The 19025-nt window shown below is 37.9% G+C and overlaps 3 protein-coding genes across 10 annotated transcripts in view; 2 read left to right on the top strand and 1 right to left on the bottom strand.

The window, feature by feature from the left end:
* The window catches only part of LOC105234138 (ATP-binding cassette sub-family G member 1), a 44189-nt gene extending 38954 nt beyond the window's left edge, over positions 1–5235 (top strand). For all 5 annotated transcript variants that reach the window (XM_049446790.1, XM_049446789.1, XM_049446788.1 and 2 more), the window contains exons 6-12: positions 76–314; positions 1265–1554; positions 1668–1836; positions 2647–2747; positions 2865–3020; positions 3464–3672; positions 4099–5235. In XM_049446790.1, the coding sequence (XP_049302747.1) occupies positions 76–314; positions 1265–1554; positions 1668–1836; positions 2647–2747; positions 2865–3020; positions 3464–3672; positions 4099–4234 (1300 nt within the window). In that variant the 3' untranslated portion in view covers positions 4235–5235. The remainder of the gene's footprint in view (positions 1–75; positions 315–1264; positions 1555–1667; positions 1837–2646; positions 2748–2864; positions 3021–3463; positions 3673–4098) is intronic.
* A 160-nt stretch (positions 5236–5395) lies between these two features.
* LOC105234136 (uncharacterized) lies at positions 5396–7013 on the bottom strand. Its single transcript, XM_011216411.4, has 5 exons — positions 6546–7013; positions 6362–6475; positions 6192–6308; positions 5919–6134; positions 5396–5739 (listed from the first exon to the last, which is right to left on the bottom strand). The coding sequence occupies exons 1-5, from the start codon at positions 6832–6834 to the stop codon at positions 5495–5497; spliced, it is 981 nt and encodes a 326-aa protein (XP_011214713.2). The 5' UTR covers positions 6835–7013; the 3' UTR covers positions 5396–5494.
* Positions 7014–7174: 161 nt separating this feature from the next.
* On the top strand, positions 7175–10823 carry LOC105234137 (hepatocyte growth factor-regulated tyrosine kinase substrate). 4 transcript variants are annotated; one of them, XM_011216413.3, is made up of 9 exons: positions 7175–7333; positions 7538–7622; positions 7767–8031; positions 8351–8587; positions 8650–8775; positions 8864–8974; positions 9071–9295; positions 9359–10199; positions 10269–10823. In XM_011216413.3, the coding sequence occupies exons 1-9, from the start codon at positions 7303–7305 to the stop codon at positions 10646–10648; spliced, it is 2301 nt and encodes a 766-aa protein (XP_011214715.2). In that variant the 5' UTR covers positions 7175–7302; the 3' UTR covers positions 10649–10823. The 4 variants fall into 4 exon arrangements, with proteins under 4 accessions (XP_011214715.2, XP_011214714.2, XP_011214716.2 ...); XM_011216412.3 differs by having other exon boundaries at positions 8650–8781; XM_011216414.4 differs by lacking the exons at positions 7175–7333; positions 7538–7622; positions 7767–8031 and adding an exon at positions 8138–8290.
* The last annotated feature ends 8202 nt before the right edge of the window (positions 10824–19025 follow it).

The raw sequence follows: 19025 nt of genomic DNA, 5'->3' as shown, positions 1-19025 counted from the left end.
ACATACATACATATGTTTATAGTAGATTATAATTTTTTTTAATTTTAACTATTTGTTTTCAATTTTTATACACAGTGGCTTGGATAGCTCAGCGTCTTCTGACACAATACAGTTACTACAAACCTTGGCCAATGAGGGACGCACAATAGTTTGTACAATTCATCAACCCTCGTCACATGTTTATAGCCTATTCAATCAAATTTATGTGCTGAGTCAAGGTTGCTGTACGTACCAGGGTACGCCGCACAATACAATTGAATTTTTAAAAACGGTCGGTTTGGAATGTCCGACTTATCACAATCCAGCGGACTTTCGTAAGTATTTCAGTCGCATTGTTACTTCTTCCATAGTTTATGGATCAATTTTAGACCGATAGTCTATCTGAAAATAATGGTCTACAAGTACATATACTGGGACTGTAAATTTTCATAAGCTTTACGCGAGTTTTTCGCTAGTAAAATAATTCGTCATTGACAGGAAGAGGTAGTAATCACTTGGTGCCAGATCCGGACTACAAGATGTAAGTCTTAGAATCTCCCAATCAAGTTTGCGGAGCTTCTGGCGAGTTACTAACGATGTGTGTGGCCTGGCGTTGTCCTAATAGAACACAATTCCTCTCACAAGGGCCAAAACTAACATGCTTCTTTTGGACGACAGTAAAATGTTTGACCGTAGAGGCGCAGCTCATAATATATGATTCTCTGGCAATCCCACTAAATATATCGAAGAACTTATCTGACCGTCTGTTGTGACTTGGGAACCATTTGTGAAGACTCATCGCAATACAACCACGACAGTCGTACTGTACGTTTTATAAAATTATATGGATAGTTTCGAGAATTATATAGTCTAACGCACTTATAAAATGCGAGATATAGATTACTAAGCAACTATCCAATCGAGGGGTTGTTTAGTAATTAGAGTATACCTTACTTTGTCATCCTTTTCTACCAAAAAGTTTACATGGATACTGCAGTGACAGCATACGCTGACCACTTGTAGCCGTCTATTGGACCTTTAGTCCTCTGAAGTTCAGCGAAAGACGGCTAATGGCTATGATTATAGTGTCGCATAATTTATTGAACTCGACTGTATAGGAAAATAACGAAATACCCAAACTCCAATTGTCGACTATGATATAATTCGTGACCCCACGTCTCGTTTACCACAAATATAACCTGAACTATTCCATCTTCTTTAGAAAAATTACCAACAAAACTACTTATCTATTAATAATTCTCTTTATATGTATGTATCTCTGTAGTGCTGGAGTGCGTAAATGGCGATTATGGCGATCACACTGATGACTTAGCCGCTGCTGCCCGGCAACCTAAATGGCGATATGATTATGATGCGGAGCAACCGCAACACTTGGACGGTTTAAATGGCGTACAAATCGTGAAAATGATGGAGTCTAAACGGGGTGGGGTAAAGCAACTATCCCCATCGATAACACCACCAATATCTGCCACAAAACATGTTTACCCGCCGCCGGAATGGATGCGTCTGTGGTTGCTGATCGGTCGTTGTCATGTGCAGTTTTTCCGCGATTGGGTGAGTACAAAAAAGGCAAATATGGAATGAGAATGTGAAAAGAGGAATAGAACATTTGCTGATTATTTTCCTATTCGTTATGCTGTTATTATTGTTTTTGTTTCATTCCCCAGACGGTGACCTACTTAAAATTGGCAGTGCATATTATGTGTGCTATACTGATTGGACTGCTATACGGCGACTCCGGTTCAAATGCGACAAAGCAGATTGCAAATTTAGGTTCATTCACAATACACAATACTTATTTGTGGTATACGACAATGATGCCGGGTCTATTGAGATGTGAGTATATACCTATGTATATATAAGGAAATGAAGAGGGATTTGAAAAAGTAGTTTGTTGTTAGAAGTGTTTTGAATTCGGGAACGGGGTACCCCGTTAGGATGGGAAGGATTAGCTAAGTTGTCGTCGACGTCATCCAACGGCAGGTCCTGGAAACGTGCTGTTTCGACGAGGTCGGACCGAAAAGGGAAAGGTGTTAGATGAGTGGGATTGGTGGGGCATGCAAAGAGGTAGCCAAAGTGATGCGGAGACTCATTGTGCGCCAAACATATATTGGATATGTCGGAGCCTATACTGGATAAGTAGGAGTTTAACCTGCTACAGTATCCAGAACGAAGATGCGCAAGGATCACTCTCATTTCTCGCGGCAACTCGAGCTTTTCGTCTGCAATGGAGGGTGGTTTGACTCCGAGTACGTCATTCATTTGGAAGGAAGTCGGTGGAGGTATTGATGGCTCCACTGTGAATGGTTGTCAGTGCTTGTCGGAAGTTTATGGCGTCCGACGTCTGGTCGGCGTACTGTCTAATGTCGTCGACGTAATTGAGGAATGATGTTCCTAGGAGAAGGTTCTGCTCCAAGCAGGTGACAGCAGTAGTGAATTCTGCGGAAGCATCCCAGCAGGAACTGCCTGCAGAGGAGTTCATTATGCTTCTTAACTGTGACTTAAAGCACTTGGATGATATCTATAGATTTCTTGATCTATACCTAAGGGTCGACAATATAACCTCAACTAGAAATATTTTTTCGATATCACCTTTGGAGTAAAAATATTTTACCTTCTTACGATAACATTTTTCTTATATTTTAGTCCCACAAGAAATCAGCATAATCAAAAAGGAAACTTTCAACAATTGGTATAAATTACGAACGTATTATATGGCGACACTGATAACGTCTACACCAGTGCACGTAAGTTTGAAATTTTAAGTTTCAAAAGCAAAAAAAAAAATTATATAATTGAAACTAGTAAATGATGTACATAGAAAAATCTATATCTTCCACTTAATTTCTCTCTCTCTGCCACAGATCATATTCTCCATGACATACATCACCATCGCCTACCTGATGACCGATCAGCCATTCGAAATTGAACGTTATGCTAAATTCATGTTGACAGCTGTCGTAGTGACGATATGCGCCGATGGACTGGGTGTGCTATTAGGCACTATATTGAATCCGATTGTGAGTACTTTGAACTTTTAAGTAATAAATGAATGCCGAAATTATACTGTATGAAAAACTCGCCAAATATGAGAACATTTTGACGTAAAATTATCACAGACAGAGGTGAAGAAAGTAAAATAATTCTATAAGCATTTTTATGATCTATAAAATTGGGTCTCTATTAATATCTTCAACTTGTTTTCGCTCTCTTAGACCTATAAATTGAACCTTATTCTGGTACCGCAAAGAACCCTAATGGATCTATGCGTGGCTTGTTGGCCTACCAATTTAACCCAACCTAACCTACATATGTAACCTTCCTCAACTTGCTCCATTTGTAATACTATCTTCACTGTTTCTTATACTACCAACCTGTTGCATAAAAAAATATATAATAGTTTATTAGTATTTTTTTTTATAAATATATCCATTTTTACTAGAAAAAGTATTCTTCTTTACAGAACGGTACATTTGTGGGTGCTGTATTGACTTGCTTCATGTTGATATTCTCCGGTTTTCTTATACTGCTCACACACATGTCGAGTTTAATGCGCTTGCTATCGTACTTATCACCAATTCGTTATGCGCTCGAAAGCATGGTGTTGGCGATATACTCTAATAATCGTGGGAGTATTTATTGCCCAATGGATGTGGTGTACTGCCATTTCAAGTGAGTAGTAACATGGAAATATATTTTTATTCGGGCGGACACGAACATTTAGTAATTTCGTTTGTAAGAATGCGAGTAGAGCTAAATGTAAACAAAAATTTACACATTTTTTTAATAATTACTAAATTTTTAAGAAAAAAAATGTAAATCTTTGCAAAAATAGTAGGTAAAATTATATTTACAATTTATTTTTAAGCATAATTTTTATAGTGTGAGTAGGCTATATTAAGCTTGCAACGAAGTTTGTAACATCCAGAAGGACTGCAAACTCCTCAACATACCAACAAGATAATAAATTTACATGAAAGTATAAATTCGTGTCCATCACTGCTGAAAAAAATATATTATGTAGAAATTTCCTTATTTACCGCATATTCGTTTATTTCAAATACTTGACATTTTTTAATTATTATATTTTTTTTACAGAAATGCCAGCACAGTGCTACGCAGTTTTGGTATGGAAAATGGAAATTTCGGCATGAATATATTAATAATGTTTCTGCAGCTGTCGACTTTTAAAGGATTAGCTTATGTTATGCTCAAGCGAAAACTACGAGCGTAAAATATTTTATATTATAATTAATATTTATAATGTAATGTATTTAATATATACATACATATATATAATTATAGGTGATATAAGTATGAAATACGGTTAATTTACTAGTTATATTTTATATAAAAACATAGATGTTTGTTTATAAAATAAGTTACGGTGTATTGTTAGAAATAAGTAGTAAAAGTAATTAAGCAATAGTGCTACAACAAGAAAAACAAAAAGCGAATTACGAAATAGTTCAAAATATGCATAAATATGTATGTATAGCGATAAACTACTGTAAAACAGAGCCAAAAATTAGCAAATATTAAACAAAGCAAACGATATTCTAAAACAATTAAGCCTTTGCAGCATAAACAAAGCCGTTATAATTGAGAATAAATAAAAAATGCTTGCAATATTTATTTATTAAATATTAAGCAAAAGCTTTTGAAGCCATATTGTTATAAATATTTACAAATGCCAACTGAATACTTAAATATTAAATATAATGAACAAACGAAGAAATTAAAAAAAAAAACAACAAAAACAAAACAAAACCTACGTGTGATAGTATTATTATTTTAAAAAAATATAAAATGAAGTTAAATAAATATTTTTATAACAAATGCGAATACATTAGTACGTTCATATGTAAATCTACAAAGCGTAAAATTTGTTTACGCGACTGTAGTAAGCAAAAATATACATATTTGAATATTGTATAATAAATGTAGTTTGTGTGATAAGACGTTCGTGCCTGCATACTTACTCTATAAATATATGTATTTATATACTTATGCATATAAGCACTTTTATGTATTTATAAGCACATGTACACATACAAAGTAAAGAAATGCACTAAAGTTTATAAGTGAAGGAATTTTTGAAGTTGTTCTGTAAGCAGGTGAATACAAAGTAAACCAATAATACTAGATAAGTTATTTAGTGAGCGTTGTTAGTTTTATATTTTTATCAGCACGCAAATGTTAAATGAATAATAAATGGAGTGATTTGGAAGAAAACGTTATTGCTCACTCATTTTTACTATTATTACTATTTACAGCTAAACTAAAGCCGTTTGAACGTTCGTTACATGGCAGTTATATGCTATAGTTTTCTAACATTAGCTGTGTCGGCCAGTAAAGAAAAATGTTGAAAATAAAAGGATGTGTAAAAAACGTGTTTATTAAACATGAAAAGCTGGTTTTATTAGCATAATTTAACATCACCTGTCAATACAAGAATACATTCTACAATAATTATAATATTAATTGTTTAAACTTATTTGTTATGCTTTTCCAACTGCATTTTTCTTAGCATTTCGTTATGCTCGTACTTTTTCTGTGCATCTTCAGCTTCGAGCTTAAACATAAGACGTTCATGATTGTATTTTTCTTCTGTCTCTTTCAGTTCCATTAGCCTCATAATACGGTTATGTTCTAATTTTTCCTTCTCATCCGTTAACTGCAGTTTTATAAGTTTCCTTTGAGCTAATATTGCTTCAAACTTTTCAGCAGCTAACAATTCTGAAATTGAATTGTAGATATTACCGATATTAATTTCACGAACCAAACCAAATTCTAGATACGGGGATCTGTTATTTCCATCAAGTTGTTTTTTACTTTTAGCGCATAAATTCAGGGAATGTTTGCAAGAATAAAAATATCAAATTAAGTAATAACGGGCCCCCCTACTATACACTCACGGTTCAATTGAGTATCAGAAACATTTTTTGAAGTGGGTTCAGCTTCAGGACCAGTTGTTTTCTCTTCTGTAGGATTATTTTGTGCAGACTCTTCAAACACTTTATAGCAATCGTCAAGGGCAGCCCCGACTAAATATTTTACTTTTGGTGTGTTACCGCTTTCCGGATTATCTCCTTTATGCAAGTTATGGCTTTCAGTAATTCTATGATTAAGAACTTAAAGAAAAATGCATTTATTATTTAGTAATGCCATAAGTTAAACATGATAATCACCTTTACATAAGATGGGACTTTCAGCAACAGTATTATCATAAAACAGGTTGAAGCAGTCATTAAAGGTTGTCCTGACTATCCTCCTTACCTTTCTATTACAAGCATCGTCTTTCTCTTCTATCAAAAGATAATATCATTAAATTTAGCAGGTAGAACAAATATATAATCACCTTTGGGCCAGTTAAGGTTAAGTTTTACATATTCCTTTTCGACTATACCCGAAATAAGCTCCTGATAAGGATCATTGTTTTCACGTCGTAAATCCGGACTGTGGGCACGTTTTTCTATATCAAAAAGCCATTATTTATATAAAAACAAATTTAAAATTGTATTTTAAAATGCTTAATAACTTACTGGAGGAACTTTTTGCAGATCTTTGGGCTACCTTCTTTAAATGCCTGTAGCAAATTTGCAAGTCACCTAAGGTACGAATACTACCTTTGGTGGTGTTATTAAACTCGTATGATAGATCCGTCCATGCTTTTTGTTTTTGCCTATGACTATTTGTGTCGACAGATTTTTGTTCAATTAATTGTCCATACTTTGTTAGGAGATTCAATAGAAGCATTATTTCATCTTCGGTGAAATGTGGAGCATCTTCCAGTCTTTTTTCCTCTTTCATTGTTTTATTTATATTTTCCATATATTTAAAAAACAAAGCGCTACTGACTAAATTTTATCAGCTTAAGATAAAATTATCAACTTGATTTTACGTAGATTTAAAATTTGGAACTTTAATCCTTGCACCTCAATAATAACTCCAAAATCTAAAATATTAGGGGTGAATTCGTTCAACAATTATAGCGGAATAACATAACCGCAAAAGTAAGTAACAAAATATACCGCAAGTAAACCGAGTTAACAAGTTCAATTATTTTGAAAAACATTTGCTAGGGTTGCGTCATAATTGTGAAATTAATTTCAATTTTATTAATTCAGTTGATACGGTAGCTCTTGCAAGTGCACTGCTTTATCGCTCTATTACAATTTATCAGCTGTCATTCTGATTTTCGCAATAAACGTCAAAAAAACGAAAGCAGTGCAAAAAACTTTTCTCTGGTATAAAAATAAATTTTTTATTTGAAAAAGTGTATATTCCGCACAAATAATAATGTTTAAATCAAGTTTTGAAAAAAATCTTGGTAAGCAAAATATAAATATTAGAAGCTTAACCGCGAAATATATTACATTTTACATTCTAATGACTCAGCAAACAGAGTGCAGTTTAACGATAAGTAACACAAATAACTGCAACGGGTGGGTCAGCGAACTGCCATCTCACTATCAGCAGAGCATTTAACTTTTGTAGTTTTCGTACAAATATCTAATATTTTCCGTAATTTTAGAAAATGCTACAAGCCACCTGCGTTTGGAGCCCGAATGGCCTTCTATTCTACTCATTTGTGACGAGATCAATCAAAAGGATGTCTCGTAAGTACAAAATATTTACATATATACTTATTTGTATGTTAATTGTATCATATGTACAATACATATGTGGCTATGTTTCAATGTTACAGTTTCTGTATTTAAATGCGCATTAAATTTTATTAATGTTTTATCTGTAAATTTTAGTCCCAAAAATGCTTTTGCTGCGATTAAGAAAAAAATGATTTCACCGAATCCACATTCGGCTTGTTATGCCCTACTGGTGTTGGAAAGTGTAGTAAAGAATTGTGGTGCACCAATGCATGATGAAGTTTTTACCAGGGAGAATTGTGAAATGTTTAGTAACTTTCTGGAGCAGACACCACATGAAAATGTGCGTCAGAAAATGTTGGAATTAGTGCAGACTTGGGCATATGCATTTCGGTCATCTGAGAAATATCAATCAATAAAGGTTAGTGTGTGCATGTATGCAGAAGAATATAAAATAAAACCGAGAAACAAAGTTAAAATGAATTTAACGCGTATAAGCAATGACTGATAATTCTGTACAGATAAAGAAAATGCACAAAACATTATCAAAGTATATAAAGGTAGTTAATTGAATTACGACTTTCAAACCAAGAAGGTCTGAAAACTTGTTCGCTTGAATACAATTTTATTTTTGCGCTTTTAAAATGAGTACCGAATCGGAGTTAAGCCTGGAAGAAGAAGTGAAGATTTTATGCAACCAAATTAAAGGTGAAATACTGAGTAATGCGTTTTATTTTTAGGATACCATGACTATACTAAAGGCTAAGGGACATACATTCCCCGAGTTGAAAGAAGCAGATGCTATGTTTACAGCTGACACTGCGCCAATTTGGGCTGATGGCAAAGTTTGTCATCGCTGTCGCGACGAATTTAACTTCACCAATCGTAAGCATCATTGCCGCAATTGTGGCCAAGTATTTTGCGGTAAATGTTCCAGTAAACAATGTCCACTACCTAAATTTGGCATTGAAAAAGATGTAAGCGTTTACGAGTAATAAGTTTAATAAAACTTTTTTTTAATATATTAATTTTTGTTTAGGTGCGCGTTTGTGACGGGTGCTATGTAATGTTGCAGCGGCCGAATGCCAAGCCAGCAGTACGTGCTGCAGCTGAGAGTGATTTGCCAGCTGAATATGTCAATAGTTCGCTTTCACAGCAAGTGCAGGTGAGTGTGAGTGCGCAATTTTCGTAAAATTATTTATATCATTTGCAATACATAGGATTTTAAGTTAATTTATCATATTTGTTTACAGACGCCACCACGTAAAAGTGAACAAGAATTAAAAGAAGAAGAAGAACTGCAGCTAGCTTTAGCGCTGAGTCAATCGGAGGCCGAGGAAAAGAAGAAACAACAACAACAACATGTAAGTTAGAACGTTATCTTATCGAAACTTCGATAAACAAAGACAGAATAAGAGTAAAAGCCCAAAATATAATATTTTTGTAACAATTTACTTTAGTCATTGGCCGCCTACCGTTTGCAACAACGTTCGCCCAGTCCCGAAGCACCGCCAGCACCCAAAGAATATCAGCAAGAAGAAACAAATCCGGACCTGGCCAAATATTTGAATCGCTCTTATTGGGAACAACGTAAAGTGAACGAATCGCCCTTGGCAAGTCCATCAGCACCGAGCCCAATGCCTACACCGCAACCACAAGCACAACAGGCACCTACACAGCCAAAGGTGTTTATATTATATGTTATTAGTCATTTGTGTGTTTACTAATTGTCATTTTATTGCCAACAGTCAGCTGATGAGGTGCAAATTGACGAATTCGCTGCGAATATGCGCGCACAAGTGGATATTTTTGTTAATCGCATGAAATCGAATTCCAGTCGTGGACGCAGCATTTCAAATGACTCTTCGGTGCAAACACTCTTCATGAATTTAACTTCATTGCACTCACAGCAACTCTCCTACATTAAAGAGATGGATGACAAGCGCATGTGGTACGAACAATTACAGGATAAATTGGCGCAAATCAAGGACTCACGCGCCGCGCTAGATGTGCTCCGACAGGAGCATGTTGAAAAGTTGCGACGCATCGCTGAAGAGCAAGAGCGTCAACGACAAATACAAATGGCACAGAAATTGGAGATAATGCGTAAGAAGAAGCAAGAATATTTGCAATATCAACGACAATTGGCACTACAGCGCATACAAGAGCAAGAACGTGAAATGCAGTTGCGTCAAGAGCAACAGAAAGCACAATATCTCATGGGGCAGACAGCATTCCCCTTTATGCCGCCGGGTGTTGTTGGAGGCCCACAAGGTTCGCCGTCACATCAAATGAACAATGTCTACAATCCTTATGCGTTTAATCCGAATTCACCGGGACCACTAAATGCCGCCGCTGGTGGTGGTGGAGCCCAATACAATCAAACAGGTGGTATGATGAATCAAGCTGGTGGACCTATGGCACCAGGTGCCATACCACCTGGTATGTATGCAGCAGGTGGAGTAGTGCCAGGCCAACCGAATCAACAACAACATCCAGGTATGATGTTGCAGCAGGGACCAATTCCACAGCAAGGTATGATGCCGCCAGGTGCGCCACAGTTGGGTGATAGCGTGCCAAACATACAACGTAAGTGAATACAATTAATGTTGACACTTTAAATGGTTATAAAAAAACTTGTCTTCTCTCACTTTTTAGCTCAACAACCGCCAAATCCAGCTTTAGGACCACAGCAACAACAACAACAACAGTTGACACATGTAATGCTGCAACAGCAAAATGTTATGCAAACTAATCCACCTATACAAATGCCACCACACCAAGCACAGCATATACAGCAACAACAACAACAGCAGCAACAGCAACAACAGGTACCCCAACAGCAACAGCAGCCACCGCAGCAGCAACCACAGCAAGTTCCACAACAACAACCACCAACGCAACAACAAGTGCAACAACAACAAGCTCAGATACAAGCTGTTGCTGCCGCACCCGCACCACCACAATCAGAACCGGAGCCACCAGCCGCCGCCGCCCCCGAAGAACCCGCTACAGCGGAGTTAATAAGTTTTGATTAATCTTACTCACCTACTAACTGTTAAAATTTAAATCAATTTAATATCTAAAAACACATCTATATGCATACATACATACATAAATACTTATAATATAGTAGTATACAACATTATTCATTCCTTGAACGACTATATATAAAAAAACTGAATTAAATTAAATTAATGAGTTTCAAATTAATCAGCTTTACTACTTTATAAATGCCAAATTACGTGGATGAAATACATACGTGATTGCTGAAAATATGAATTTAATCTATTGGCATCCCAAAATAAATTAGTTAAAAATGTAAAAAAAAAAATTCCGAAATTTATAAAAATGTTTCAGTTTCAAAGTAATGGAATTAAATACATACATATGTAAGTTTAGTCGTTTTCGAAATTCTGTTTGGAGTTTGGAGGTGAGTTTTCGCCGATATAAACTAAACAGTTTTTGTTTTTGTAGTGGCAGAAAGCATCCCAGAAGTCAATACCAACAACAGCCGCTTCTGCTTTACCGGATGTGGCCTGAATTTTAACCGACCAAGGGCTGTTATTTCGAGGACATAACACTGTTTGGCCAAGGACTGTGGACTCGGCAGATTTCTGCCGCTACAACAACAACAACACGCCTATAGCGGGTCCGTAGGTGTTGAATGTCAGCTAAGTCACGCTGGAGTACTTTAGTGGAAAGAAGATTGGGTAATTGAGCCTATGAGCGCTTGCAATAAGCCGAACCTAAGTTGAGAGAGTACTTGAGTCTCTTCAGATCTTGAGTTTATTGCGTCAATGAGTTTCTTTGCGATGCATTAAATATACAGTTTCTTCGTCATCAAGGTGTGAAGGTTTCTTCGCTGTGCATCGCTTATCCCCACGAACCAGACAGGGGTGATGGACTATTGTTTTTGTAGTGAAAATCTCAAAATATTGTTGAGAATTTAAACAGTTTTTGGTCGTATATGAAAACGGATCTGTTCCCCTTATGTAGTTTTCCTCATATTAACTCGAACTTCGTTCTCAATCAAGAGATCGTAGCACTGGGAAATACCATTTATAACATAGAGGCCTTCTCTAATTGGAAGTTAGAGGTTAAATTAGCGTAGAAGACTTCTTAAGATGTCGAGGTATCACGCTTAGACTGCTCTGTGTAGTTTTTTCAAGATAAAAGCTCCTGTATCTGGATATGTACTTTCGAACAAACGTCTTGAATAACTTAGATGTCTAAAAGTATGAGATCCGAGTATTGAGCAGGCAAAGGCAAGGCAAGACAAGAAGGCAGCAATCAGCTTGATGCAACTGGCATCTGGTAAAATTTTTAACCGTATAAATCCCAATTGAACAGTGTCCAGTTAGAACCTTCTCACTACCATTGAAATGTGGACATATGTATATAGCTCGCTAGACGAAGAGTTCACTGGCTGACAGTCACCAAAAAAAGGTTAAGTTGTATGTTTAGTGATATTTCAAAGTAATCTTTTATTTTACCCGACAAAACCACGATTAATTCTAAAGTGTTTTGTGAACACTGAATAAATTGATGGTGGATAATGCAGGACAAAAGAGACCTGGATTGGGCAATGGAAAAGGTGCATCAAACAAGTTTAATAATTTGAAAGGGATGAGCTACCACTCCTGCTATAGTCTCCAGACTTTGCAGAGGTCTTTGCTATAAGTCGGCCTTTAGAGATAAACCTCCAACAAAACTAACCTAATGAACGTATAGTTACATTCAGCGACAGTTAAGCGACAGTCAAGCGTTCTCTGCATACAAGATCTAATCGCTATTGATGCAGGTACGTATAGAACGGCTGAACAACTGTGAAGTGTCTTTAACGTGGGATCGTGCTGTCGACAGCTTAACTCTACGGTGCTCAGAAGCACAATGGATCAATACAATGCGTTGATCAGCGCCCTGAAAACTAAGTAAACATTTTCAGTACCAATTGGCAGTATGGCATGGACACACTAACCACCTTGGTAGGGTTCGAGGCCCATCTAAAACCTCTACCGTACTATGTGCACGGCACCAGGTTGCAATGCAACTCCACATTCGAACTGACAAAGTCAGTTCTTCCCGCGATTTGGGTTTTAACCACAACCACCACGAATCTCCACAAAGGGCCAAACCCAATGAGCAGATTGGAGTTACCTCCAAGGGCTACTGCTCCCCGTGGTACCAGGTTAAAGTCTTTGGTATGACCTTGTAACCGAAGCTACAACCAGTTGAGTTTCCACACAACTCTGGACTGGTGGCCAGGATCTTAGTCGCCTCTTACGACAGGCATGCCTTACCGCGGGTATATTCGGTTTCCCCCCGAACCCTGAGGGGGTCCCCCCTACCCGCAGGGGGAAGAACGGCTGAACAGTCTCATCAGATCGTCACCAAGTGCACCTTATCTGGGTTCCTGGTCACAAAGGTATACCTTGAATGAACTGACTGATGAGCTCGCTTCATCACTCACATACGCAGTTAATACTTTTAGACACTCTTTTATTCTGCTGGTATCTTAAAGACTTTGCTCGGTGCCGTTTTCTTGCAAACACACGATAAAGTTTCCTTCTGCTTCGACATAACGGTATACGTGTCATAAATTTATAATACTCGATACATCATATCACACGTCATCGTTACCAATCACCCTGAATTTTTTGAGAGAAAACGAAAATTTCTGCTAAACTTTCAGCTACTCCAAACCAATACGCACCGTATTCGTTAAACTTTACCGCAGTAAAGATTTTGTCCCCCGGTACGCAGTAAGAAGACTTTTAAATTCTACACCCGCAGATAAGAGCAGCGAACTCTAGTAATATAACCTCAAAAAATGAGTAGCAACAAAAAGCTGAAGATTTCGGGAAACAAAAGGGAAAGTCTCTGCGGATATGAGTTGATGGATGCAAAGCAGATGCAAATAAAAGGAATGTAACGGTATCTGGTGATGTTGCAACATAAAAGTGGTATGCAAATGAGACATATGTGCACACAACACAAAAAGAAAAGCAACAAATAAAATGTATGCACATCCCCGTCGCATGTATACGAGTACAAAGACCGCATAGTTCGTCTCACACTACCGACTTGTGTCCCGAGGCAAGTACCGGGCACAGCGCCGCTATGCCACCTTCAAGATTTTATTTTATTCTGTGCAAATTTCTACCACATATTGTGGCCTCTATTTTCCTTTTTTTCTGTGTTGGTTGTTGTCTCACAATTGTTGCTTGCTCCTGTTGCTCGTCTGTTGTTCTGCCAAATGCCAATGCAACGCTGTGAGTCTAACGTATTGTCCGTCCCGCGAGTCGTCCATTGTTGGCATGCGTGTGGCATACGGCTTGCAACAGCATTGTGCTTTTCTTTCTTCATTTTTTGGCATAACTTCAGGCACACCAACAACACCAGCAAAAACAAAAAAATGCGTCTGCGTTGCTCTAATGCAATTTAACTTTTCTACTTTTCCTTCCATTGAGTCAGCTACACTTCCGTTATGGTTTCCTCTTGCTATGCCCGGGGTGGCATTTTTGCTACTGCCGCAAGCATCTTTTGTTTCTCGCCACAGCTTCAATAGAAGTTAGGAAGCCGATTGAATGGGGAGCGCTCTGCCAAAGTGCATGCGATGTTTTGAAGAAATTCCTTATTTCTTTGCTTGTCTTTTTATTGCTTTCAAGCGGGTGTGTATGTGTGTAAGGACATAGGTTGCTGTGCTCCATAAACACACTTTGACCTGTTTGTGCTATGAAAGTTTCGACTAGTTGAACTAACCAAGAAAGGTGAATACAGTGAGCCAGTTGATGGACATAATGATCCAGGGATCTTTGGGACCAATGTCTACACAAAGTTGCTGTGATTTTGAGCCGGTTGACACTTTGATCTTTCTAAGATCTCTGTCTAAACTTATTTCCTGCAAATACCATACGTTTTAAGCAGGATTTGTTCCACAGAAATATTTAAGAAAAAATTCCGTCAATTAGCGCCAATCACTTGGGAGTGGTCAGAAACAATTCTTTTACATATAGCTCAATCAGCTCACGGCTTCCGGTCTTAGACCAAGTATCCTCTGGTCTCCCAAAAAACAGCCGTTTGAAGGCGAGCTGAGTGAGAAGACGAAACATCCCTCCTCAGGGTGATGCAATGGGTATGGGACCCGCCACGTAAAAAACACTACCAATTGAAAAGAAGAAAACAACCTCGAAAGAGAGATACCCCTTATGATGATGACTACTGCACACTATTATTGCAGCACATTATCTTGGAACCAGCATTAACACCAACAAAATCGCCGGTCTTGAAATCCAACGCAGAATAACTCTTGCCAATAGGTGATACTTCGGACTAATTGACAATTGAGAAGTAAAGTCCTCTCTCGACGAACAGAGACCAAATTCTACAAAGTCACTCATCATCTCCGTTCTGCTATATGGTGCAGAGGCATGGACGATGACATCAACTGATGAGTGGCATTACGAATTTTCGAGAGAAAGGTTCTGTCAAAGGTATATAATTTTTTGTGCATTGGAAATGGCGAATACCGCAGTCGATGGAACGATGAGCTGTATGAGATATACGACTACATCGACATAGTTCAGCAAATTAAGAGACAGCGGCTACACACCAGCTCTGAGAGAATTCGACGCAGTACCCGCGGGGGGAAGCAGAGGAAGAGAAAGACCTCCACTCCGTTGGAAAGACCAGGTGGAGAAGGACCTGGGTACACTTCGAATCTCCAATTGGTGTCAAACAACGGAAAGGAACAACAACTGGCGCACTGTTGGAAACTCGGCTATAACCTCGTAAACCAGTTGACGTAAATAAAAAAGAATAAGGGTGACTTTAAGAGTTTGGAAACAAAAATAAGTCGTATGTAGACAAATCTGGATCAGCGGTGCATGAGGCAGCAGTTCTTAACACAATTTGTGGTTGAATTTGGTCGTCACTACACCAGAGCTGTGTGCCGCTGTGGAATGGATGGAAGAGTATTATTTTTCGCCACATGAGGTGGGTTTTTAAGCATTTGTGAATCCCTGTGGCCATAACCATTCGACTTAAAAGTACAGTCTTCGCATTCTTCGTAGCAGTTTCTTTGAGCGATCTCCACTATTACGACTGTTGCTTGGCTTCTGACGTGTACCACTGGATACATGTTTCATTAGCAGTCACGAAATGACGTAAAAGTCTTAGAGATTAAGCATTAATGGTGTCAAACGTTGCTGGGAAGCGGCTTCATGATTGCTTTTTTAACTTGGACTGAGCAAATACGGTATCCATCGCACCGATAGCTTTCTCATACCCAGTATTTCAAGCAGGATATGATCCACGCAGTCTTCCGCGATGTTCACTGTTTCAGCAATTGCGCTCACCTTCAAATGGCGCTTTGCCCATACGAGATCGTGAACTTTTTTCAAGTTATCCATGATGTAAGCTGTTTTTTTGGGCAAAATACGACAAGCGACCAATTGGAAACTCGATATACCAATTTTTGACGATTGAAACTAACTTAAAAGTGTTATTGTATACGGCGTCTAAGTGTTTTAAGACTTAACTGCGGAATTTCCTTTCTAAAAATTAAAAAATCGAATAACCGTGCTATTTGGGTCTTTCTCCATATTTATAAAATCCAGCAGCACTGCCTGCTCATTAGGTATAAACAAAAGTACGAGTCCGATTTGGCTGAAATTTTAAGAGTACATCTCTTTCTCTAAGATAGTTGCGTCAACAGGTGGCGGGGCTAAGTATTTATTCGACCATCCTTCTGTAATGCGTATATTCTTCATATGTCCATATAGAAAGAAATATTGAATTTTTTCCTCTCATTATTTAATATAAAATAATATGCCGCTGGCAAATGAATCGCGCTGTGACAATAATCCTTCTGACATTCGTAATTCTCAGTAAATAACGAATTTGAGTTGCATACCTGTACATACATATGTATGTATGTATGTATGTATAGTATGTTGCTACACCCGTAAGCCTAGTAAGTGCACGTAGAAAAAACCACGTATGTGATTGGCGTTTGCGGTTGTTTGTAATGCAAGCAAAATAGCTAAGAGCTTACTTAAAAATGTATTTATATTTTTAAAATAATTTTTTTTCTCGTTTCTGCCTGCGTTTGACAAAATCCACGTTAATCATACTTTTCGCTGAGTGTTGATAAACTGAAAGCACTTAATTGAATCAGCGTCAAAGCAATGCCGGGGCAAGTACTTAGAATTTTTACAAAATTCAACTAATTAATCAACTCTCGCGCTGAAACTCTGAACCGCGGTGGCAAGAAAATAAAGTGCATGTAACTGAAGCACAGCCACGGCTTGCCCACAAGTGACTGAAAATGAAGCAGACGCACACACACTCACACACATACATTTATAAGTATAAACAAAAACCGATAACTTTCATTGCGTTGCCAGCAAAGAGCAACAAACAAGCGTGTGGCGACGCTACAGTTTACGATATAGTTAATAACCGATTTTCCGCATGGAAATTTAATAATATTTTCAATTTTCTTTGTTGTTGTAATATTTCGCTCACGACAATTTTAAGTCCGCATTACTGTCGAAATAAAATATCAGCAAAGCCTCAGCAACAGCCTCAGCTTCAGCGTCAGCGATGAAACAACTACCCGCAGGCAAGTCATCAACTTTCGTTGCATAGCTGAAGGCGCTATGGTAAATGCCAAGCGCTGCTGTCTGGCGCTGACATCGCCACTTAATGTGTTTGTAGTGTTGGATATTAAAAAATAAGGCCATCAACCAAATATATGGTAGAAGCAAATAAAAAGGAGTAAATTCAGTTGCAGAAGTTAAAAGGAAAATGAAAATGAGTTTCACGTACATATGTACATAAATAGCGACGGGTTCATTGGTAAAGCTGACATTAAACGGCAGCCACATATTGCTCACTTACATACACTCGCACATATGTGTAGTGGATGTCAGTAGTGGTCGTTAAAGATGCTTGAAGAAGGGTTTCAAGCTATATTTATAATCTTTTTATACCGCGGAAAGGTTATATTAAGTTTGTCAAGGAGTTTGGAGCACCAAGAATGAAACGTTGGAGACTCTAAAATACTGCTCTGTACCAGCTAACTTCGGAGATAGAGAGTTTGCTGAAAGGCGGGGAAGTGATGAGTGCTTTGCGCCTTCCTAGACATCGAAGGTGCTTTTGACAACACTTCTCACAAGAACGGTGCAAGGATACTGGAGAAAAGAAATGCGGTGGCACCGGTGTGCAGTAGGGCCTCTATCCATCAGAATAGCTGAAATCACAGTAAGATTCCTCTCGGTACTACAAGTGTCTGCATACAGTGGTTAGTGCTATCCCTCCTATTATGGAGTCTTGTCGTGGAAGACCTACTAGCATTGCTAACTGCCAATGGGATCCGTTGTCAAGGTTACGCTGATGACATTGCTATTACAGCCAGAGGTAAATTTGAGGACATGCTCTGTGACTTAATGCATAGAGGCTTAAACTTGGTAAAAGAGTGGTGTAGTGGGGTTGAGCTCTAAGAGACCATCGCTCCTTTCACGAAACGTAGATATCTGCCCGTCCTCAGGAATTTTACACTTGGGGGCAAAGCGGTAGAGATGAATAACATGGTCAAATATCTTGGTCTTACGCTGGATTCCACTCTTCGGTGGAAGCAGCATGTTGACCTGACCTTGGTCAAGGCGACTAAAGCACTAATGCTGTGCAATCGGCTGGCTGGAAAATCGGAAAGAGTTCAACAAATTTGCAAAGTTCAGCACCTAAGAGTCAAGTTATTTTTTCATGTTCTTCATGAAACGTTGATCCTTTAACCTTTATTTTTCCCGGCAGTGCTTCTTCCTATATTATATCATAGATAAAATGCGCAAGTTGTATGAAAAAAATTGCGTATACGCAGTGGATGCGCTCAACCACTGTTATTTCAAAGGCACACAGAATAGTTTCAAATAAACATTTACATACAGTTGTAAACAGCGAAAGTCAAAAGTAAATAAAAATGTATGTCTTCTACATTAAAGAGTCAAGAAGATTCTTCAGACTAAGTTATGGATCTTATGTGTCTTAATTATTGACATTTTTCGTATCAAAAAGAGGTATCTTTACGGTTTTTATGGGTAAGTACAAGTATTAAAAATTCTGTAACATATGTATGAGAAGACTTAACTTGATAAATGATGAAGCTTACCGATATGGAGTCATGGAGAGAGCATTTAACAAAGTGCAGGTGGAAGCGGTCATTAGTGCTCTGAATAGGTTTGTGGTCGAAATGAACCTCAAGCATCTTATATATTGTCTTTTCCGCGACAGAACTGTCGTGAAAGAACTCGAGAGACGAGGCACTCGGGTGTTAGCATCTATTCCTCTCGTGGTTAAAGCAAAATTCCTAGATAGGATAGATTTATTCCTAGGTTTCGAATAAATACAACG

The sequence above is a fragment of the Bactrocera dorsalis genome, chromosome 1 (genome assembly GCF_023373825.1).
Source record: "Bactrocera dorsalis isolate Fly_Bdor chromosome 1, ASM2337382v1, whole genome shotgun sequence".
Classification (NCBI taxonomy): domain Eukaryota; kingdom Metazoa; phylum Arthropoda; class Insecta; order Diptera; family Tephritidae; genus Bactrocera; species Bactrocera dorsalis.
This window is presented reverse-complemented; position numbering and strand designations above follow the sequence as displayed.